The sequence below is a fragment of the Orcinus orca genome, chromosome 5 (genome assembly GCF_937001465.1).
Source record: "Orcinus orca chromosome 5, mOrcOrc1.1, whole genome shotgun sequence".
In the NCBI taxonomy this organism is placed as follows: Eukaryota; Metazoa; Chordata; class Mammalia; order Artiodactyla; family Delphinidae; genus Orcinus; species Orcinus orca.
Genome location: NC_064563.1, coordinates 83415465 through 83432494, shown reverse-complemented (window position 1 = coordinate 83432494; position 17030 = coordinate 83415465). Strand labels below are relative to the sequence as shown.

Genomic DNA, 17030 nt, shown 5'->3' with positions numbered 1-17030 from the left:
ACTTAAATGCCAGTTAGGGTTTGTGTTCACAAGCCTATGAACCAAGTCCCTCTACAAAATTAGGTATGCTCCTAATAAACTGTACAAGCAAGAAAGATTGCATCAGATGTTCAATTGTTTTTTCCCTAATGCTGAGAAGAGTCTAGGGTTCTATGACTTTTGTATTGGATATGGCAAAGGGAATTTGTGCATGTACTGTATTGAGACCAATTTTACTCTGTGTGACTTCAGATGTAAAAATGACAAGTTGGGCAATCCCACAGTGAAACTAAGGGTGAAGCTCTAAGGTATTAGGTTCCCAACAGAGTCCACCAGGCTGCGATTTTTAACCTAAATTTTTATGTACAAAATTCCATATCTGATACATATATTTTTCAGGAGAGGATTCACAGTTTTAGTCTCAGATTCTCAAAGATCTGTAAGAGTTGCTACATAATCGAGTCATGGATTTGATGGGCAGCTGTCTCAATTCCGAGGAAACTGCATCATCTAGCTGCTCAGGCGGTAAACCAAAAGTTCTTACCTCGATTCTTCTCCCCCACCCCCGCCAATGCATCAGCAAGTCCTGTCCATATTCTCCCTCCAAATGTGTCTGATCAATGTGTAAATGTGGAGGGGAAGGTCCCACATTTACAAACTGTCACCAAAAGGTTTAAATAGAAAAGCAGAAAACAAGGGAACAGGTCAGGAGGAAAGGACAAAGAATAAACAAAGGAGCTGGGGTTCCTAAGACTCTGTTCAGTATTCCAGAACTATGGGTCTATAAAAGTTAAAACCTTCTAATTGATACAAGTGTTCATTGTCTGGCTCAACAGCAATAATGGAAATGTTTTATCTGCACTCTCTAATAGGATGACTGCTAGCTACATATGGTTATTTAAATTTAATTGAAATTAAATAAAAATAAAAATGTAGTTCCTTATTTACCCTAAACACGTTTTTAGAGTCTCAAAAGCTATAAAATCATTATTGGCATATTAGTAGAAGAGCGTATTTCAGATATATCAAATCCTTTTGTGCTTTACATGTACTTTACAAGTATACTTGGGAACTTTAAGTATACTTTTATTTCCTTATTTCCTTTATTATGCTCTCCCAAGCCTATATTATGTATTTCTATTCGCCAGCTATCCTGTTTTTATAGCAAGTTAGAAATGTCTCATGACAGGTCAACTCCTCTAAAAGATAAAGTTTTGGAGGCCTGGGCCACGCTGTTTGTACTGTGTAGCTAACTCAGGATGTTGCTATTCAAGCTGTTCCAAGTGGAAATGCCTCTACTATAAAACTATGTCTCAGACATTCATGTTATTAACTGACACATGAACAAACAACACATGAACCATTACTCACAGAGAATTAAAGGTATACCCCAAAGTTATATTTAAACCGAAATCATAATCCACACTAATGAAATCAAAGTAGTATCAGTATTAAGGAAAAGGATTCAATTTTCACTTTTCTCTTTATACTGTCTACTATGATTTTGACAATTTTGTGTGTGTCATAATGAGGGAGAGAGAGGGGAACCACTCCTCAGCAAAGCACCATCACCTCTCATGTCACATTATTCCAAGGAAAAGGTGTGGCACAAGACTCCATGGTGGCTTCAGTCATTTAAAAAATAGAACTGAAATTCAGGTGCTAGTGAGCCAATCAATCCAGCAGCAAACCTGGAGGGCTTATCAACAACACTGTTTATACTTGATCTGCCAGCAGTAGAGGTCTTAGCTGCTGTGAGTTCAGGGGCAGAGCACATTTCAATTAAGAGGCTTGGTTGTTCAGGGTAAAAAAACTGAAGGCCATGGGGACACAGGATATATTTTCATCTTTTAAGTTAAAAGACTTATCTTAGGAACAAAGAATAAAAAAAGGCATATGAATATAAACAGGTAACTTCAGGTAAGGAACTGAGGAACACCTGAAGAATACCCGGAAGAATGTCTTATAGGACACTCACCAACTTAATCAAGAAGGTTTTATTACATTACTTTTGGAGGAAGAAGGAAAAACCCAGGTAAAATTTTTGACTTAATAGGAAAGAACATGTTTTACATAAAAAGAAGCAATTTCCTAGAAGTGATACTTAGCACTGCTCTGGTGAAAATAATGACAAAGATGGTTTGACTTTAGATACCTATATGCAAACTCACTATGTGAACTTGAAATTCTAACAGAGGGTAGATATAGTCTCACTGGTGTCAGTGAATTTGTCAAACTGGCACATATGGATGGAAGTCTGTATTTCAAACACAGAGCCAATAGGAGGAAATGGGTATAGCACTGTACCTACACCCATCTTTTTCATCTGCTAAGTTGGTAATGCATAAAAATACACGTGTGCACATGCACTCTGCACCTCCCCCACCCCACTCTGGGCTGGCTAGTGTTGAAGTAACAGAAAAGTGAAAAAATATGTGCATTACCACTGTAGACTGGGACAAACTTTCTGGAAGGCAATTTGACAATATGTATTAAAAAAAAACTTCCTTATATCTTTTGACTCAGGAATTCTTCTAAAAACTGGGACACAACCCAAATGTCCAAGAATAAGGAATTAGTTAAAGAAATTATGGTACAGGCTTAGAATACTGGTTGAATACTAAAGTCATGTACTCCCCTTCCCCCAAATAGCATAAGCCCATTAAAAAAATGGGACAGAGTTATCTCTGTCCACTGATAACTAGACTAAAATATATTAAATAGTGTTACCTTTGATTTTCTTTGGAAGTGAGAATACGGAGAGTCTTATTTTCTAAAATAATTATATACTGTATTTTTAATAGAGAAAAATCCTTGGGTTTTTTAAAAAAGTTATATATTTTTATAAAATTCCACATACATTTAGGTTAAGACAAAGAGAAAATAGACAGGAAAGAGTTCGGAAGATGAACACCTGAGGGCAACCCTGTGGGTTCTGCAGCTAGACAGGGTATGGGTGCAGCTTTCCCAGAGCACACTATACAAGTGCCACAGAGGCAAAGGGTAATCATACTTGGGGGTTGTGGGGGGATAAAGGGATGGTAACCATCATTTTAGGAAAGTAAGTATTTGATACACTGACTTAATTTAACATTTTATTTTTCAAAATCAGTGGAAACAAACAATGGGAGAAATTACTCTGGGTTTAATTCTGCCCAGCTAGAAAAAATTGTCTGGTGATGTAGAAGGTGACAGGGTGACAGAAATTCTGGGGTAAAAATAACTGTAATAGTAAGAAAAAGGGATCACTAGCCCTGGCTAAACTGAAACATGACTTTAGCAAAATGCATTTCAAAAAGTTCAGGGAACAAATAGGTATGATTTTGTAGTTACAGTCTTCAAAAGGGGTTAATAACTGACAAGAAATAGAAAATTATGAAAATCAAAATTCTGACCAACCAAACAATTGCACATACTCTCAATGCAAAGTAAAAGGAGAAGAACCAAAGAAACCAACTAAAAGGGTTTTCTTTGATGGGCTCATAATTTAAAAAGTAGGGCACACATCCCAGGAAGAATAGAAAATAAAAATGTGCACTTGTCAGAACAGGCCAGATTTGGTTTAAATGAGGTAACAGCAAAGGGTTTCAAAGCAAGATCAAAAAACATTAAGCCCCCTGACCAGGTAAAAAGACAGAGAAGACAGACCTTGTCCAACTCTTATCATGATTCCCTTTTCTGTTAGAAGGGTTTTCAACCTGGAAAGGATATAACAAAAATCCTAATAAACAAAATGCAGCCCGAGGAAGGTGAGGGAAATCTATACATTTTAAATGTCTTTAAACCCAGAATCTATAGTCCAACAAACACATTCTTAAATGGATTACAGAAATTCAGTTTACAAATATTTAAGCACTAGAAATTTCCTTAAGTCTTAAAAAAAAAAAGATTTCATTTCCATCTTTGACAGTTTCTTTTTTGATGGAAAAAATCTGAAAGTTTTCTTGACAACAGCAAAGCATTTAACTTAGTTTTCATAACATTATTATATAAATGAGTATTGTAAGGTTGGTCTGTAGTTAAGAGACCAGTTATTCAGAGACCGTCAGAAGAATAATCCCTAGTAAGCGTTGCATAGTCCCATTTAACTTATTTTATCAGTAACTTCGGTAAAGGCAAAAAAACAAAACAAAACACTAGTAGGCTCTGCCTTGTCCTGTTTAATATATTCTATTAGTTGCTTGGATAGAGGCAAAAAATTGATGTGTTTATGAAATGTGCAGATGACAAATAATTGTATAGAAAACCTAACATCCTGATACTTTAGAACATATTCAGGATTAGGATTTAAAATCCTCATTAGTATGGAGGGGATACTAGCCATCATTAAAATTTGAAGGACTTTTGCGTGTAAGAATTGGGTTGGTTTTCTATAATCCGAGTAGGATCACTGAATGAAAGAGGATTTCTAACAAAGTGATACAAAGATGGAATGTGTTACTGAATATTCCAGTTACTGAATATACACAAGCATGAGACACTAGTTCTCAGTAGATAATAAGGAAGGTGAAATCAGTGGTTTTCAAATTTGTTTTAATAGCAGAACTATTGCACTGGAAGAAGACTAATATATACAAAGCAGAGAGAAAACTGCTCTAGCTGAAATTCCCAACCACATCTCACACTTAACTCAGGTGGCACTGGATCAGATTATCTCTAAAGTGGTTCGTATTTGATTAGCAAAACTATAATTCCTCAAGATGTATTACTCTAGATGGTCCAGATGAATGGTCTCCCAAATGGAATAACTTGGAGGATCTGTTGGGGGTGTGGAGAAAAATCAGGTATAAATATCAAAATAAGAAATTATACTTTATGGACTGAGAGTGGTATGTATACTTTTCAGGAGTTTCTCGTGTCAATCAGAGCCACAGTCAAATATAATGCCCCCAGGCACTGAGGTATTCTAAAAACAATTTAAAAGAATGAAAGTTTTTGAGGGAAAAAAACTCCCCACCACTAACAACATCCATACCCACTAATTTAACACAACTGTTTTAATTTCTGTATATTTGTATCTAGTTCCTATCCACACGCAAATACATATTTTGGCACAGTTACCAACATGGTACATAAGATTTTTAAGTTTTCTCCACATAAATTAAGATGAATATTTCCACAAATGTAAGTTTCATAATAATTGTCTTTCATGGTTACATACAAATGGAGATTTCATAATGTACTGAAACATTTTCCTACTGTTAACCATTCAGATCATATTGGCTCTCTTCTTTTGTTATTATATAATTATTCCTATTCATATCTCTGTACATGGTAGCTTTTTTTCTTCTATTAGATGTACCCTAAAGTTAAGATCCCTAAAGTGGGATTAGTGAATAAAAAAGTATGAACGCTGCTGTGATAGCTCTTGTACATAGTAATGCTTTCCAATAGGTCTTTATCCATTCATCTGCAGTCACTACCGGAACCTTGAATACAACACATGGAAAAAGTAGTTGAAACATCTGCAAAAACAGTTTCCTCAGTATTAATCTCATTACACTGATAGAAGCTATCTTTATTATTTTCAAGAAAGGTGAGAAAAATAGCTATTACTGTGATATTCTATTGTACTGATCAAGGTTCTTTTGGAGAGGCTAGAGAATAACAACTATATATTCCCGGAGTAATCTCACCTTTAGGCCATGGAATAATAACCTTTAGGCCACAATCTGGATAAGAAAAGGTTTACTTTCTTTGCCTTTCCAGAAGTAGCAATATAGAGACTAAATTGAGATTTCTGCCTACAATGTATTTAAAATTTAATAAGACCTAACATCTGAATACCATTTAATAACTTTGGCTACCAAAAGAAATTGACTAAAATCTAAAGCTTATTTCATGATAATATAGTCAGTATGATCACGGTTGATGGCATCTTCATCATTCTACTTTGCTCTTCTTCTGCTTTTATCCTATCTACTTTAGGATTTAGCTTTGCTCCCAGATCAACATAAATGTCACAGAACTCCATTCTTATTTAAGTCAGCTATAAACAACATAAAAGCTTCTGAGGCAGTCATCTAGGAGCCTCTGTATTCTGATGATCTTGCTCAAGATACAAACATGTTTGACAGAAGCTGAACTTCAGTGGTGCGGAGCATCAGCAGAAATGGTATTTTAACAGATCAGAAGATAATTTCAGGGCTATGCTTCTCTTCCAAAGTTGTTTCTTAGTGATCTAAATCCAATGTTAGATGACTAGGAGGCACATTCTCAGGCTAGTCAAAGTAGATATTCTGCTTCTTGTTGATATGGTTTTGTCCTAAACTAAAAGTGGCTCTATTTTCATGTATATCCTTCATTAAATTGACTTATACTAAGTAAGCCAATTGTTTAATTAGAGGTACATATTGCAATTAATTCACCCAAAGACATATTGGGTTCTATTGTGGTGCTGCACCTAGGGTGGGTGATTAGAAATTCTAATTTTGATAATTTTAAATTAGAAAAATTTCCAGGTTCAGATCTTCAAGGTCTGAAGCTTTGTAGCTTAACAGTTTACTTCTTCATACCTTGGAACAGACCCTGAAATGCTTTGTGAGGAAAGTTTCAGCCATGTCAGCAGGCATTCATTCCCTCACTGCTTGGGTGGAGAGATGGGGTGCCTATTTATTCAGGCGAGGAGAGTCACAGGTTTTTTCATAAGAATGATCCTTTTTCATAAGAGGATGGATGTCAACCTGCCTTTCACATGGCTGGTTTTTAACATTTCTGGATCTGTCCTTACTTGGCAATAACAATAATAAAAATAGTGTAGCAGTTTCCTTTCACTGAAAGTCTACCATGTGACCAGGCGAAGTGTTAAGCACTTTGTACATTTTATATCTTACTTCTCACAACTATATGTAGTGGGTATTTACTATTCCTGTTTTATGGATAAAGAAACTGAAGCTAAGAAAGACAACAAAGAGAATGTATATTTTAAGGTGTTACTAAAGAATATAACTTATACTACCAAATTCTTATTTAAAATATGTGTACACGCACAGACATATATATTTACATAAATACAGGTGGCCGTTAAGGTCATACAGTCAATCCCTTCATCTAGATGAGTATTTCCTGAGGTATGTTTGGTGACATTTACTTTGGCTTGCATTACTTTGGCCCCAAAGGAAACTGTTTTCCTTTAACTACACTGTGGTGGTATGCCTTTGGCTTACACTGAAGGGCATGAAGGGCACTTAAGAAAGTATCCAAATGGAACTCACCATTACATTTATTGTTGAAACTTTATTGTTGAGAATTTCATTTACTCTTATCTCTTATAGTACCAAATCTGTGGCCCTAAAGGAGAAATACTTCTCAAACAGCAGAGTCAGAAACACTTTGCTTCTCCTAAGCCACCAGTGTGCTTTTAATCTAATGAACGATGGAAATTTTTTTTTTTTTTTTTTTTTTTTGCGGTACGCGGGCCTCTCACTGTTGTGGCCTCTCCCGTTGCGGAGCACAGGCTCCGGACACGCAGGCTCAGCGGCCATGGCTCACGGGCCCAGCCGCTCCGCGGCATGTGGGATCTTCCTGGACCGGGGCACGAACCTGTGTCCCTTGCATCGGCAGGCGGACTCTCAACCACTGCGCCACCAGGGAAGCCCCAATGGAAATTTTTAACAGATAGCATTTCTTTATTTACTTTAGCCACTAGGAGGCTCAGAGAAATATGTGAAATCCTTTCTGATAACTATTAAGATACTCAAGGCATACATTCCTTTAATTTTAGCTCTGCCCTTAGCCTACTATTCCTCTATTAAATTCCTCATACCCTGATCTATTTCAACTTTAAAGTAAATTCTCAGGACCAAAGTCTAATGTCAGTTTCCATATTTATGTTGAAATTCGATTTCAACAGCTATAAAATGTATATACCACAATAAAATATTTTTTGAGGACTGCTGTAACCTGTATCAAAGCAACATCAAAATCAGGTTACATACTAGGATCCTACCAGGCAGACAATTTGTCCAAAACCTTAGTTGCAATCATTAACTAGTTTAGTATTTCACATTAAGAAAATCATTTAAAATTACCCAAAACTTACCAATCATAATTCTCATTGTTATTCAGTCTAAAACAATTCCTAGAAACTAGATCAACAAGTAAATGTACTAGTTCGGGGTTAGGGCCTATTTAATGTTTTGAACAATCTGTGTAATCTAACGTTGGCCAGTGAATTATTAAGTTTATTAATAGCTCATCTAAGTAATTCTGTCTTCCTTCTAAATAGAGGTCATAGTTAAAAACAAAACCAAAAACAACCTCTATATTTTTACATTTATAAAATTCAAAGCACATTTCAGTACATAATTGATTTGTACCATATTACTCTAAGAGAGCACTGCCACTCATTTTACAGATTGAGAAAACTAATAAGACATTACTAAAACTAATAAAGTTCAAATGACTTTCTCAAGGTTAACATGTGCTGATGAAACTAGAACTAGAAAAGAGACCTTTCTTTCCAAACTTTTTCTGGCATGAAGACAGGCCACAGATTAGAATGAAATGTTTTAAATCCTTATTAGCAACATTCTAAAAGAATAAGATCGGACAGGAACAAACAACTCTGTGTCAGACAACATGAGAGAGATTTTGACCTCACTGTTGAATGCTAAGAACTAGTAATGCAAGATTTTATCTCTTGGAGCATCAACGCCCTTTGGCAAAAATGGGTCTGATCCAACTCAATTCAATGAAACAGATGATTAAATAAAAATGGAGTCAGCTCCTGACATCTGCGTTTTTGGTGGTGGTGGTGGTAGTGGGGTGTTGAGGGGAAGATACCAAATTCTTTGTGAGCCCAACTGTACTACCTACTATATTGCTAACTTCATTTTAGCTGTCCTTCCGAGGACCTTCAATTCACTCAAGGGTTGGGTATTTTCAAAATATCTGTAATGACAGTAATTCTCACTAAATCAGGTCCCAACATTAGCTAGCTATGGGACCAGCAGTGTACCTGAGCTCTAAGCTGAGAGACCATGTGGGCATTCTTTTCTTTTTGGATAGACAAGATTTAGTCATATTCTGATCTAAGTCTTAGCTAAATGTATTGGCATTGCAGTTTTAGCCCTTTCAAATGATTAAATTACACCAATCTATATTCATACTTCTTGAAAATTTGCCTCTCTAGTATATTAATATAATTTATATTCAGGGTGATGGAATTAAAGTGAATTATCTTCAATAATATTACATTTGTACAGACTGCTTTCTGCTATAAGCATCTCACTTCACATATTAATCAAGAAATTATACAGAAAGCATGACTTTTAAAATAACAATTATGGTGACATCACTTAACATTATTATAAGATATTTATACCTCATATATAAAGCATTTATGGGGTCCTTTTATGCTTTTTGGAAATTAAAGCAACATTTTATTCCCATTTAATCATTTGGCTATGCTATGTTTTTGATACTTGGAAGGCACTAAATGTTCACATTCACCAAATGAGATAAAATGAAGACAAAAACAAAATATGTTTTTATAGAAGAGACTTATGTATTCTCACCTGAGGCTGCTGTGGTATTTGAAGGGGTTGAAGCAGCTGCTTGAATCCGAGCATGAGGAGGAATAAGGATGGTAGCTAGAGGTGGATTACTTGACAGTTCTAGAGAAAAGGTAAGACGCATGTGTTAGAATCCACTCTTAAATTTTATGTGAAACTATTTTATTGGTAACACTAACAGAAGATACAGCATAAAAACATTGGTTTAACAGAAAAAAAAGACATGATAAACCTACATCTGAAACTAAATCATGAGCTAGTAATTAACATATAGAGAAAGTCCACAGAAATGGTGTGATACATAACAAAGGCACTATCTGCTAAAATTAGGGTATCTCTGAGAACTAAAGATAGGCCGGGGAAAGGTACTGGTCAAAAGTTTGAGGGTAAGCATATTAATAAGATATATTTCCATCTTTTATTAACTTAAATATACTAGGTTTTCCCTTGGTGCTCTGACAGTATTTGACTGCAGGGATTGAGGGTGACAGTGTCACGGAAAAGAGAATATAATTGCAGTTTGTACTTCGGCATGCACAGACCAAGTTACTCGATAGCAGGTAAGATTTATCCAAACAGTAGTGGAAACGGGATTTAAGGAACACCTGTTTAAATTCTCATTGCTTTTATTAAAAATGTCTTTACTGAATTCTACTTTGCTTTTTAACTTAGTAAGATTATTACTTTTTAAAAGTTTGAAATACGCTTTTATCTGCACATGGAAAGTTTCTCTCTGTCAACTGTATACAAACTGGCTTTCTTTAAAGAATTAAGTTCTGTATATGAATTTTGAGAAAAAGATGATATTGGACTTAATAATGTAAACAACTACCGAGACATGGTGGTGAGCTTGTACATAAAATTATCTGGTGTTAACTTCCGATAATACGACTTCTTCTAGTCTGCCTGGGATAACCCTGGTTTATTCTTGTAGTTCTGGCATTTAACTAGTGAGTGCTTATTTCCACTCTAATAAGTGTCGCTATTAATAATTCTTATTCCAATAATTTGAAGGAATAATTATACGACCATACTAGCTAAAGGAAGATGTTATCCTCTGAGCTACAAGCAATTCACAGTTACAGCATGGACTAAAAAAAGTTAGGAAATAGTATTTTCTTTAAATTAAAGTAAAATTCACATAATATAAAATTAATCATTTTAAAGTGTATAATTCGTGGAAGTTAGTACATTCACAATGTTGTACAACCATCACCTGTACCTAGTTTCAAAATATTTTCATCACCCCAAAGGGAAACCTTTAAGCAACTACTCGCCATTCATCCCTCCCGCCAGCCCCTAGTAAGGGAAATATCGTTTTAACGCAGTACTTTACAAAGCCCCTGGCAATACTGATTTATTCAACTTGGTGCCTTAGTAGCTAAATTTTGTACTAAATCAGATACTAAATGATAACCAGAGTCTGGTAAAAAGAAGCAATATGCTGATGTCAAGATATATGAAAAATGAATGGGAGGAAAAGCTCAAAACTGAGAGAAGACTATTCATTATCTTTTCCCCTTAAATGAGAAGACTTACTAGGTCAGCTCATCAAATAATAACCTTCCCTGAGTTGGAAAATCACTGCCCTAATGATCAGGTTTGAAGAGATGCTGTTTTCTCATAATCAGCTTTAGTAGCTGTTTCAGTTCTCACTGAGGTACAGAAAGAGCCAATGTAGTTTTACTTCAAATCAGTCCAATTTTAACGCACAACCTTACACCTAGAAAAAGAAAAGAATCACTGATAATTGCCATGGCTGATGAGTTTATGGTTCTAAGAATAAAAATTAATGTAAGATGTGGTAGTTACTCTTCAGTAATCCAAAAGAAAGTCAGACTTACCATCCCAGTTAAGATTAAAATCTTCTAAAATAGAAAAGCTTCTTTAAAATCCACCCATCCATCTACCCACCCACACCCTCATCCAACTAACAATACTGAGCATGAAAGATTGTGTTAGGTCCCAGGATAGACAGATAAAAAGATGGTTGTCTTTGTCTGTTCAACAGAAATAGGAAATGGAAGGACAATTACACAAATAAGCTGGCAAGAAAGGCATTCAATCGATTCGAGACTGGGACATTTAAGTTAAAAGATCTCTATGACTATGAGCCCAACATCTAAAAGAAAACCCAAAAAAGGAAAAGATGACCAAAGATTTTAATATAAGACATTCTGACAGAGCTACAATTGAGATAATCTTTAAAATAAACTGAGTATCAGTGGTCTGTGGTCACATGCTGTCCATTTTCTCCCATTCACTCAATCTCTTTTACCAGATCACCTATCCTTGTGTATCTGCATGTCCAATTGAGGGCCATGGTGGTTTTGTGTCTTATTCTGGTTAAGGTGTATGTATGCATACACACACACACACACAGTTGCAGGGTTTGAGAAAAACAATCCTCTTTTTTACTAGGTGGTAGGGGGGTAACTAATGAAAGTGAAAGGGAACAGCAAAGAAAGACGACGATAACCAAAAAAAAGGAAGCTATGGGATACTGGAGGCTTTGCCACATCTAAAGACACAGGGGAGAGGTAAGTAAGGTTCATGAAACAACTTAAAAGACTAAGTTCTTAACCTAGAGTGAACGGTGGATAGCCTTTGGGGGCGGGAAGAACTTTTGTGAAAGTTTTGAGTCACACACCCAAAAACTTAAGAAATTCTAAACTGGACAGCCACATATAGCTCTATTATCTCTCCAACTTCTATACACCATTGTCCTTTTCTTCTTCCTTAATTATATGTATTCCTTCAGGTCCATTGCTTTCCATCCATTAGCTCTTCTCCACTTCAGAGAGCTTGCTAACTGTCACAGCTTTTGCTTGTGTGAATGAGGAAGCCTCCATGTATTATAGCACTGTTTTCTACACTACAAGTCTGTCCCTTTTGTGAGGAGAGACTATGGGCACTTCTGTGGGCTGTCACAAGTAGTCCAAAATGCTTGCAATTTTTTTTTTTTTTTTTTGCATGCAACAATTACAACCTACTCCCAATCTCCCTGTCTATCCATGGCACTGAATAGTAAGGAAACGGAGGCAATGAGTATGCATACAAAATGCACAGAAAGAAAGCAAAAAAAAGGATGGCATTTTGGAGGACAGAAAGAGCAAAGCAACAGACATTTTTAGAATCAGGGAAAGTATATGTATTCTTTTTTTCTTTAAATTTTATGGACTGATTGATTGGCTGTGTTAGGTCTTCATTGCTGTGCGCGGGCTTTCTTTAGTTACAGTGAGCGGGGCAACTCTTCGTTGCAGTGCGTGGGCTTCTCATTGCGGTGGCTTCTCTTGTTGTGGAGCACGGGCTCTAGGCGCTTGGGCTTCAGCAGTTGTCGCATACGGGCTCTAGAGCGCAGGCTCAGTAGTTGTGGCACACGGGCTTGGCTGCTCCGTAGCATGTGGGATCTTCCTGGACCAGGGCTCGAACCTGTGTCCCCTGCATTGGCAGGTGGATTCTTAACCACTGTGCCACCAGGCAAGTCCCAGTATATGTATTCTTAAAGGCAGAGAATATGATGGCGTGTAGAAGAGATTGAAAATGAAAAGTTAATATTTATTCACTAAATATATGTGTGAGTCTTGAGAGCAGGGAGATTATTAAGGAAACAAGGAAGCCCATAATATAAAAGTGGGTCTAGCTATGGAAAAGAGGTGGGAAGAATAAGAGACCGCATTACTCCAGAGACATGGTTCAAACAAAATGGCAATAGGTTCCAGAATGTTTTAGAAAACTTCATGCATGACAAGGATTTCTTCAACCAATTGAAGATGCCATAAAACTACTCATTAAAAGAAAAATCCCATAGTAGTTTATGAGGAAACATTATGAATGTTTTGATGGTGTATCAATCATTATGTGGTCCACCATCAAAACATAATGCACAATTCGAACAAAAGCAAATGAATTTAAAAATAGCTATCAATAAGCCAACCAAGAAAGGTATCAACGAACCAAAAGGTTAACCGAACTCATTTAAATAAATTTTGCTGCACTGTTGACACTAAAAACTATAGAAGAAAAATTCCCATGAAAAGACCACTGTAAGTTAAGCAATCTTTTTAAATGTTAAAAACAAGAACAGAACCTAAATCTAGTTGTTTTGGAGAAACCTGAAGTTTCCCTTAAAGTTTCTCTTCTTCCAAATATAAGATTTCCAAATTTATTAATAAGAAAGGGCGGGTTTTTGTTTTTTTTTAATTTGCAGGGGTGGGGGATAGGAGGAGGGGTGGGAAGAGGTATATACGTTTGTTAAAACTGTGTTGTGTGAAAGCTGAGGATAAGTTTGAGAATAGTAATCAATGTACAAACCAGAAGGAAGAAATCAACCCTTTATTAACTAGACCTCTTACAGTCATAAGTTAGAAGGAAATCTTCTTTGTTACCTTTGAAAGGGCTCAACATGCAGACCCCCAGAAAGGAGTCACTACAAGAGGCAAACTTTCTTTACCTTCTATAAGTAGTCTGAGGTTTTCATGTGTGTATCAGGTCTCTTAAGAATAAATGAAAATTGCCAGTGGTTGTCTATATAGTTAAAACTGCTGTTTTTTTTCCTATTCACAGAAAATGACTTAACAATGGCATGGTACTTTTTCTTTGAGGAGTAATTTAAATGTTAGGATGCTGAACCTTGATCTTACACACTGAATTCTAATGTTGCTTGTTTGGATATATATTTTTTAGATGAACAAGTAACCCCATTACAACTGTTTCTCTCTTAACAATTTCAAAGTGCCCAGGCCAGGAAATCTCTGACCAAGTTCCTAACGTTGACTACATATGCCATACTCATTCAGAAAAGTAAACAAATACTAAACTAATCAGAAGATCAGACAAATAGTAAACAAATTACAAGGCTTGCTCCTGCTGCTTGGTAATATTAGCAATGTTTCATGCGCGGACTACATGATACCTGTAGAAACCCATGACTACTTTGCCTTGGAACTGCCCAAGAGGGAGCATCACAATTTATACTAGTCACCCAAAAAGGTCTGTACTACATTTATAGTAATGCATTGTATACTACATAATGCATTTTGTGTACTACATTTATAGTAATGATACATTTACAAGTTATCTAGCAAAATGTTAGCATTTTTAAAGTCCTGGTGATTAAAAAGAATAAGCTTTAGTAACCTGAAAATCTTAGAACTCCATTCTTGATGAAATGTAATAAGTGTAGCATTTATGTTGAATTCTGCAGGAACCAGTCTGTGTTTTTCTTGTGTCCATTTGTACCATGATTTTACATATCTTACCCTTTCATGCTCTATGTTTTTAGCTTTATTTCTCATTTTTTCTTTGTCCTTCTGGAGTCAACTCATTTTTTATAATCAGAATTTTGGAGCTGTATGTGTCTTTTTTTTTTTTTAAACACACGTTCTTTCTTATTTTATTCTTTCTGACAGAGTTTTGAAAAGAATCTTTTTTCTTTAACATCTTTATTGGAGTATAATTGCTTTACAACGGTGTGTTAGTTTCTGCTTTATGACAAAGTGAATCAGTTATACATATACATATGTTCCCATATCTCTTCCCTCTTGCGTCTCCCTCACTCCCTATCCCACCACTCTAGGTGGTCACAAACCACCAAGCTGATCTCCCTGTGCTATGCGGCTGCTTCCCACTAGCTATCTATTTTACGTTTGGTAGTGTATATATGTCCATGCCACTCTCTCACTTTGTCACAGCTTACCCTTCCCCCTCCCCATATCCTCAAGTCCATTCTCTAGTAGGTCTGTGTCTTTATTCCCATCTTACCCCTAGGTTCTTCATGACCTTTTTTTTTTTTTCTTAGATTCCATATATATGTGTTAGCATACGGTATTTGTTTTTCTCTTTCTGACTTACTTCACTCCATATGACAGACTCTAGGTCCATCCACCTCACTACAAATAACTCAATTTCGTTTCTTTTTACGGCTGAGTAATATTCCATTGTATATATAGAACTACCATATGACCTAGCAATCCCACTACTGGGCATATACCCTGAGAAAACCATAATTCAAAAAGAATCATGTACCAAAATGTTCATTGCAGCTCTATTTACAATAGCCAGGAGATGGAAGCAACCTAAGTGTCCATCATCGGATGAATGGATAAAGAAGATGTGGCACATATATACAATGGAATATTACTCAGCTGTATGTGTCTTTGAATGTCCTTTAATCCAACTACCTCATCTTTTTAAATTAGTAAACTCAGAGATAGTGTCTTGGCCAAGATCTGCACCTAGTTAGAGAGAGACTGGGAAGGAGACTTTAGGTCTGACTTACTCCATATGCAATACTGCATATCTTTATTGCCTTGGTTATACATCACATACCACCAGTATTCTGGTCTTCCTGGAAGTGTATCTGTCCAAACTACACACAGAACTTTAAGTCCAGACATTAGTTTTTCATTGTTTGTTCCTATAACATTCCACATTCTCTCCAATAGTACAGTTGAGGCAGCAGAGACACTCAAATCTCAGGGAAAGGGAAAATAATCCTCATAAATAATTGATAATTTAGATCCTAAAATTCTGAATACAGTCAATACTGTATGTCAGTAGTACTCTAGTTGCCTGAACTAAAACTAACCTGCCCCCTCTTACTGGCACTCACGAATTTCCTAAGCTCTCCCTTGCAGTGTATTTCCTTGGTTTAGCTTTCAATACCTAGAAGAGTACAGCTTACCTCGATATTTTACTCTTCTAAATTATTCATAAAATATTAAAGAATAATTCTGACACCAATTCCTTTGATAAGTATAAACAGCTCCATCTCTCATTTATTTACTAGAATAATCCTTTTATTTATACCCAAATTTCCTCAAGTCCATTTATCAAGATCTTTTATAGCCATTTTTCACCCAGAAGAACACAGTAGAAAAACAGGGATAGCCATGTGAAAGGTTTATAGTTTAGTTAAAAAAAAAAAAAAGAGGGGCACTGCAAGTGAGAGCAGTTTATGAGTTCCTATTTAGGATTTGATTCATATCCTACATATAAATCAAGATTTCCTATCTTATGTAAATTTGTTCTTGCTATTGTAAATGATAATAAATCTAAAACCAAAAAGACCCTAGTCAAGGTTAGAATATTACAAGATACTTCATTACCTTAATTAAGGTGGTTGAAATACTATGTCCACTTTACTTTTTTTTAACTTTTTATTTTATATTGGAGTATAGCCGATTAACAATGTTGTGATATACTATGTCCACTTTAGATGTGGCTGAGGGTAAGACAGGCTAGAAGAAAATACCCAGGATATAGAAAGCTAGGTAAGCAGGTGGGCTGACCATATTTATGCATATCACTATTTCATAACAAAAAAACTGGTTTAAAAATCATTGCTATAAAGATATGGAGCCTCCTAATTATCAAAAATAATGAGTTACAACAGATTTTATAAATAAGTAGTCTACTGCTTTCAGATGAAGAAGTATAAGCCTTTGGTAAGCTGGCCTTCTGTAACACTTGCTTTTGTTGCCCACCCCCAACTTGTCCTCAGACCCTGTTTTCATCACTTACTTTTCTTTAACA

The 17030-nt window shown here is 35.9% G+C and overlaps 1 protein-coding gene across 5 annotated transcripts in view; it reads right to left on the bottom strand.

Annotated features, from left to right (window-relative positions):
* The window catches only part of GSK3B (glycogen synthase kinase 3 beta), a 199938-nt gene that overhangs the window by 10667 nt on the left and 172241 nt on the right, over positions 1-17030 (bottom strand). For 2 of the 5 annotated variants that reach the window (XM_004278532.4, XM_004278533.4), the window contains one exon: positions 9498-9596. In XM_004278532.4, coding sequence (XP_004278580.1) covers positions 9498-9596 — 99 coding nt within the window. The other 3 variants (XM_033403308.2, XM_033403306.2, XM_033403305.2) reach the window with 3 other exon arrangements.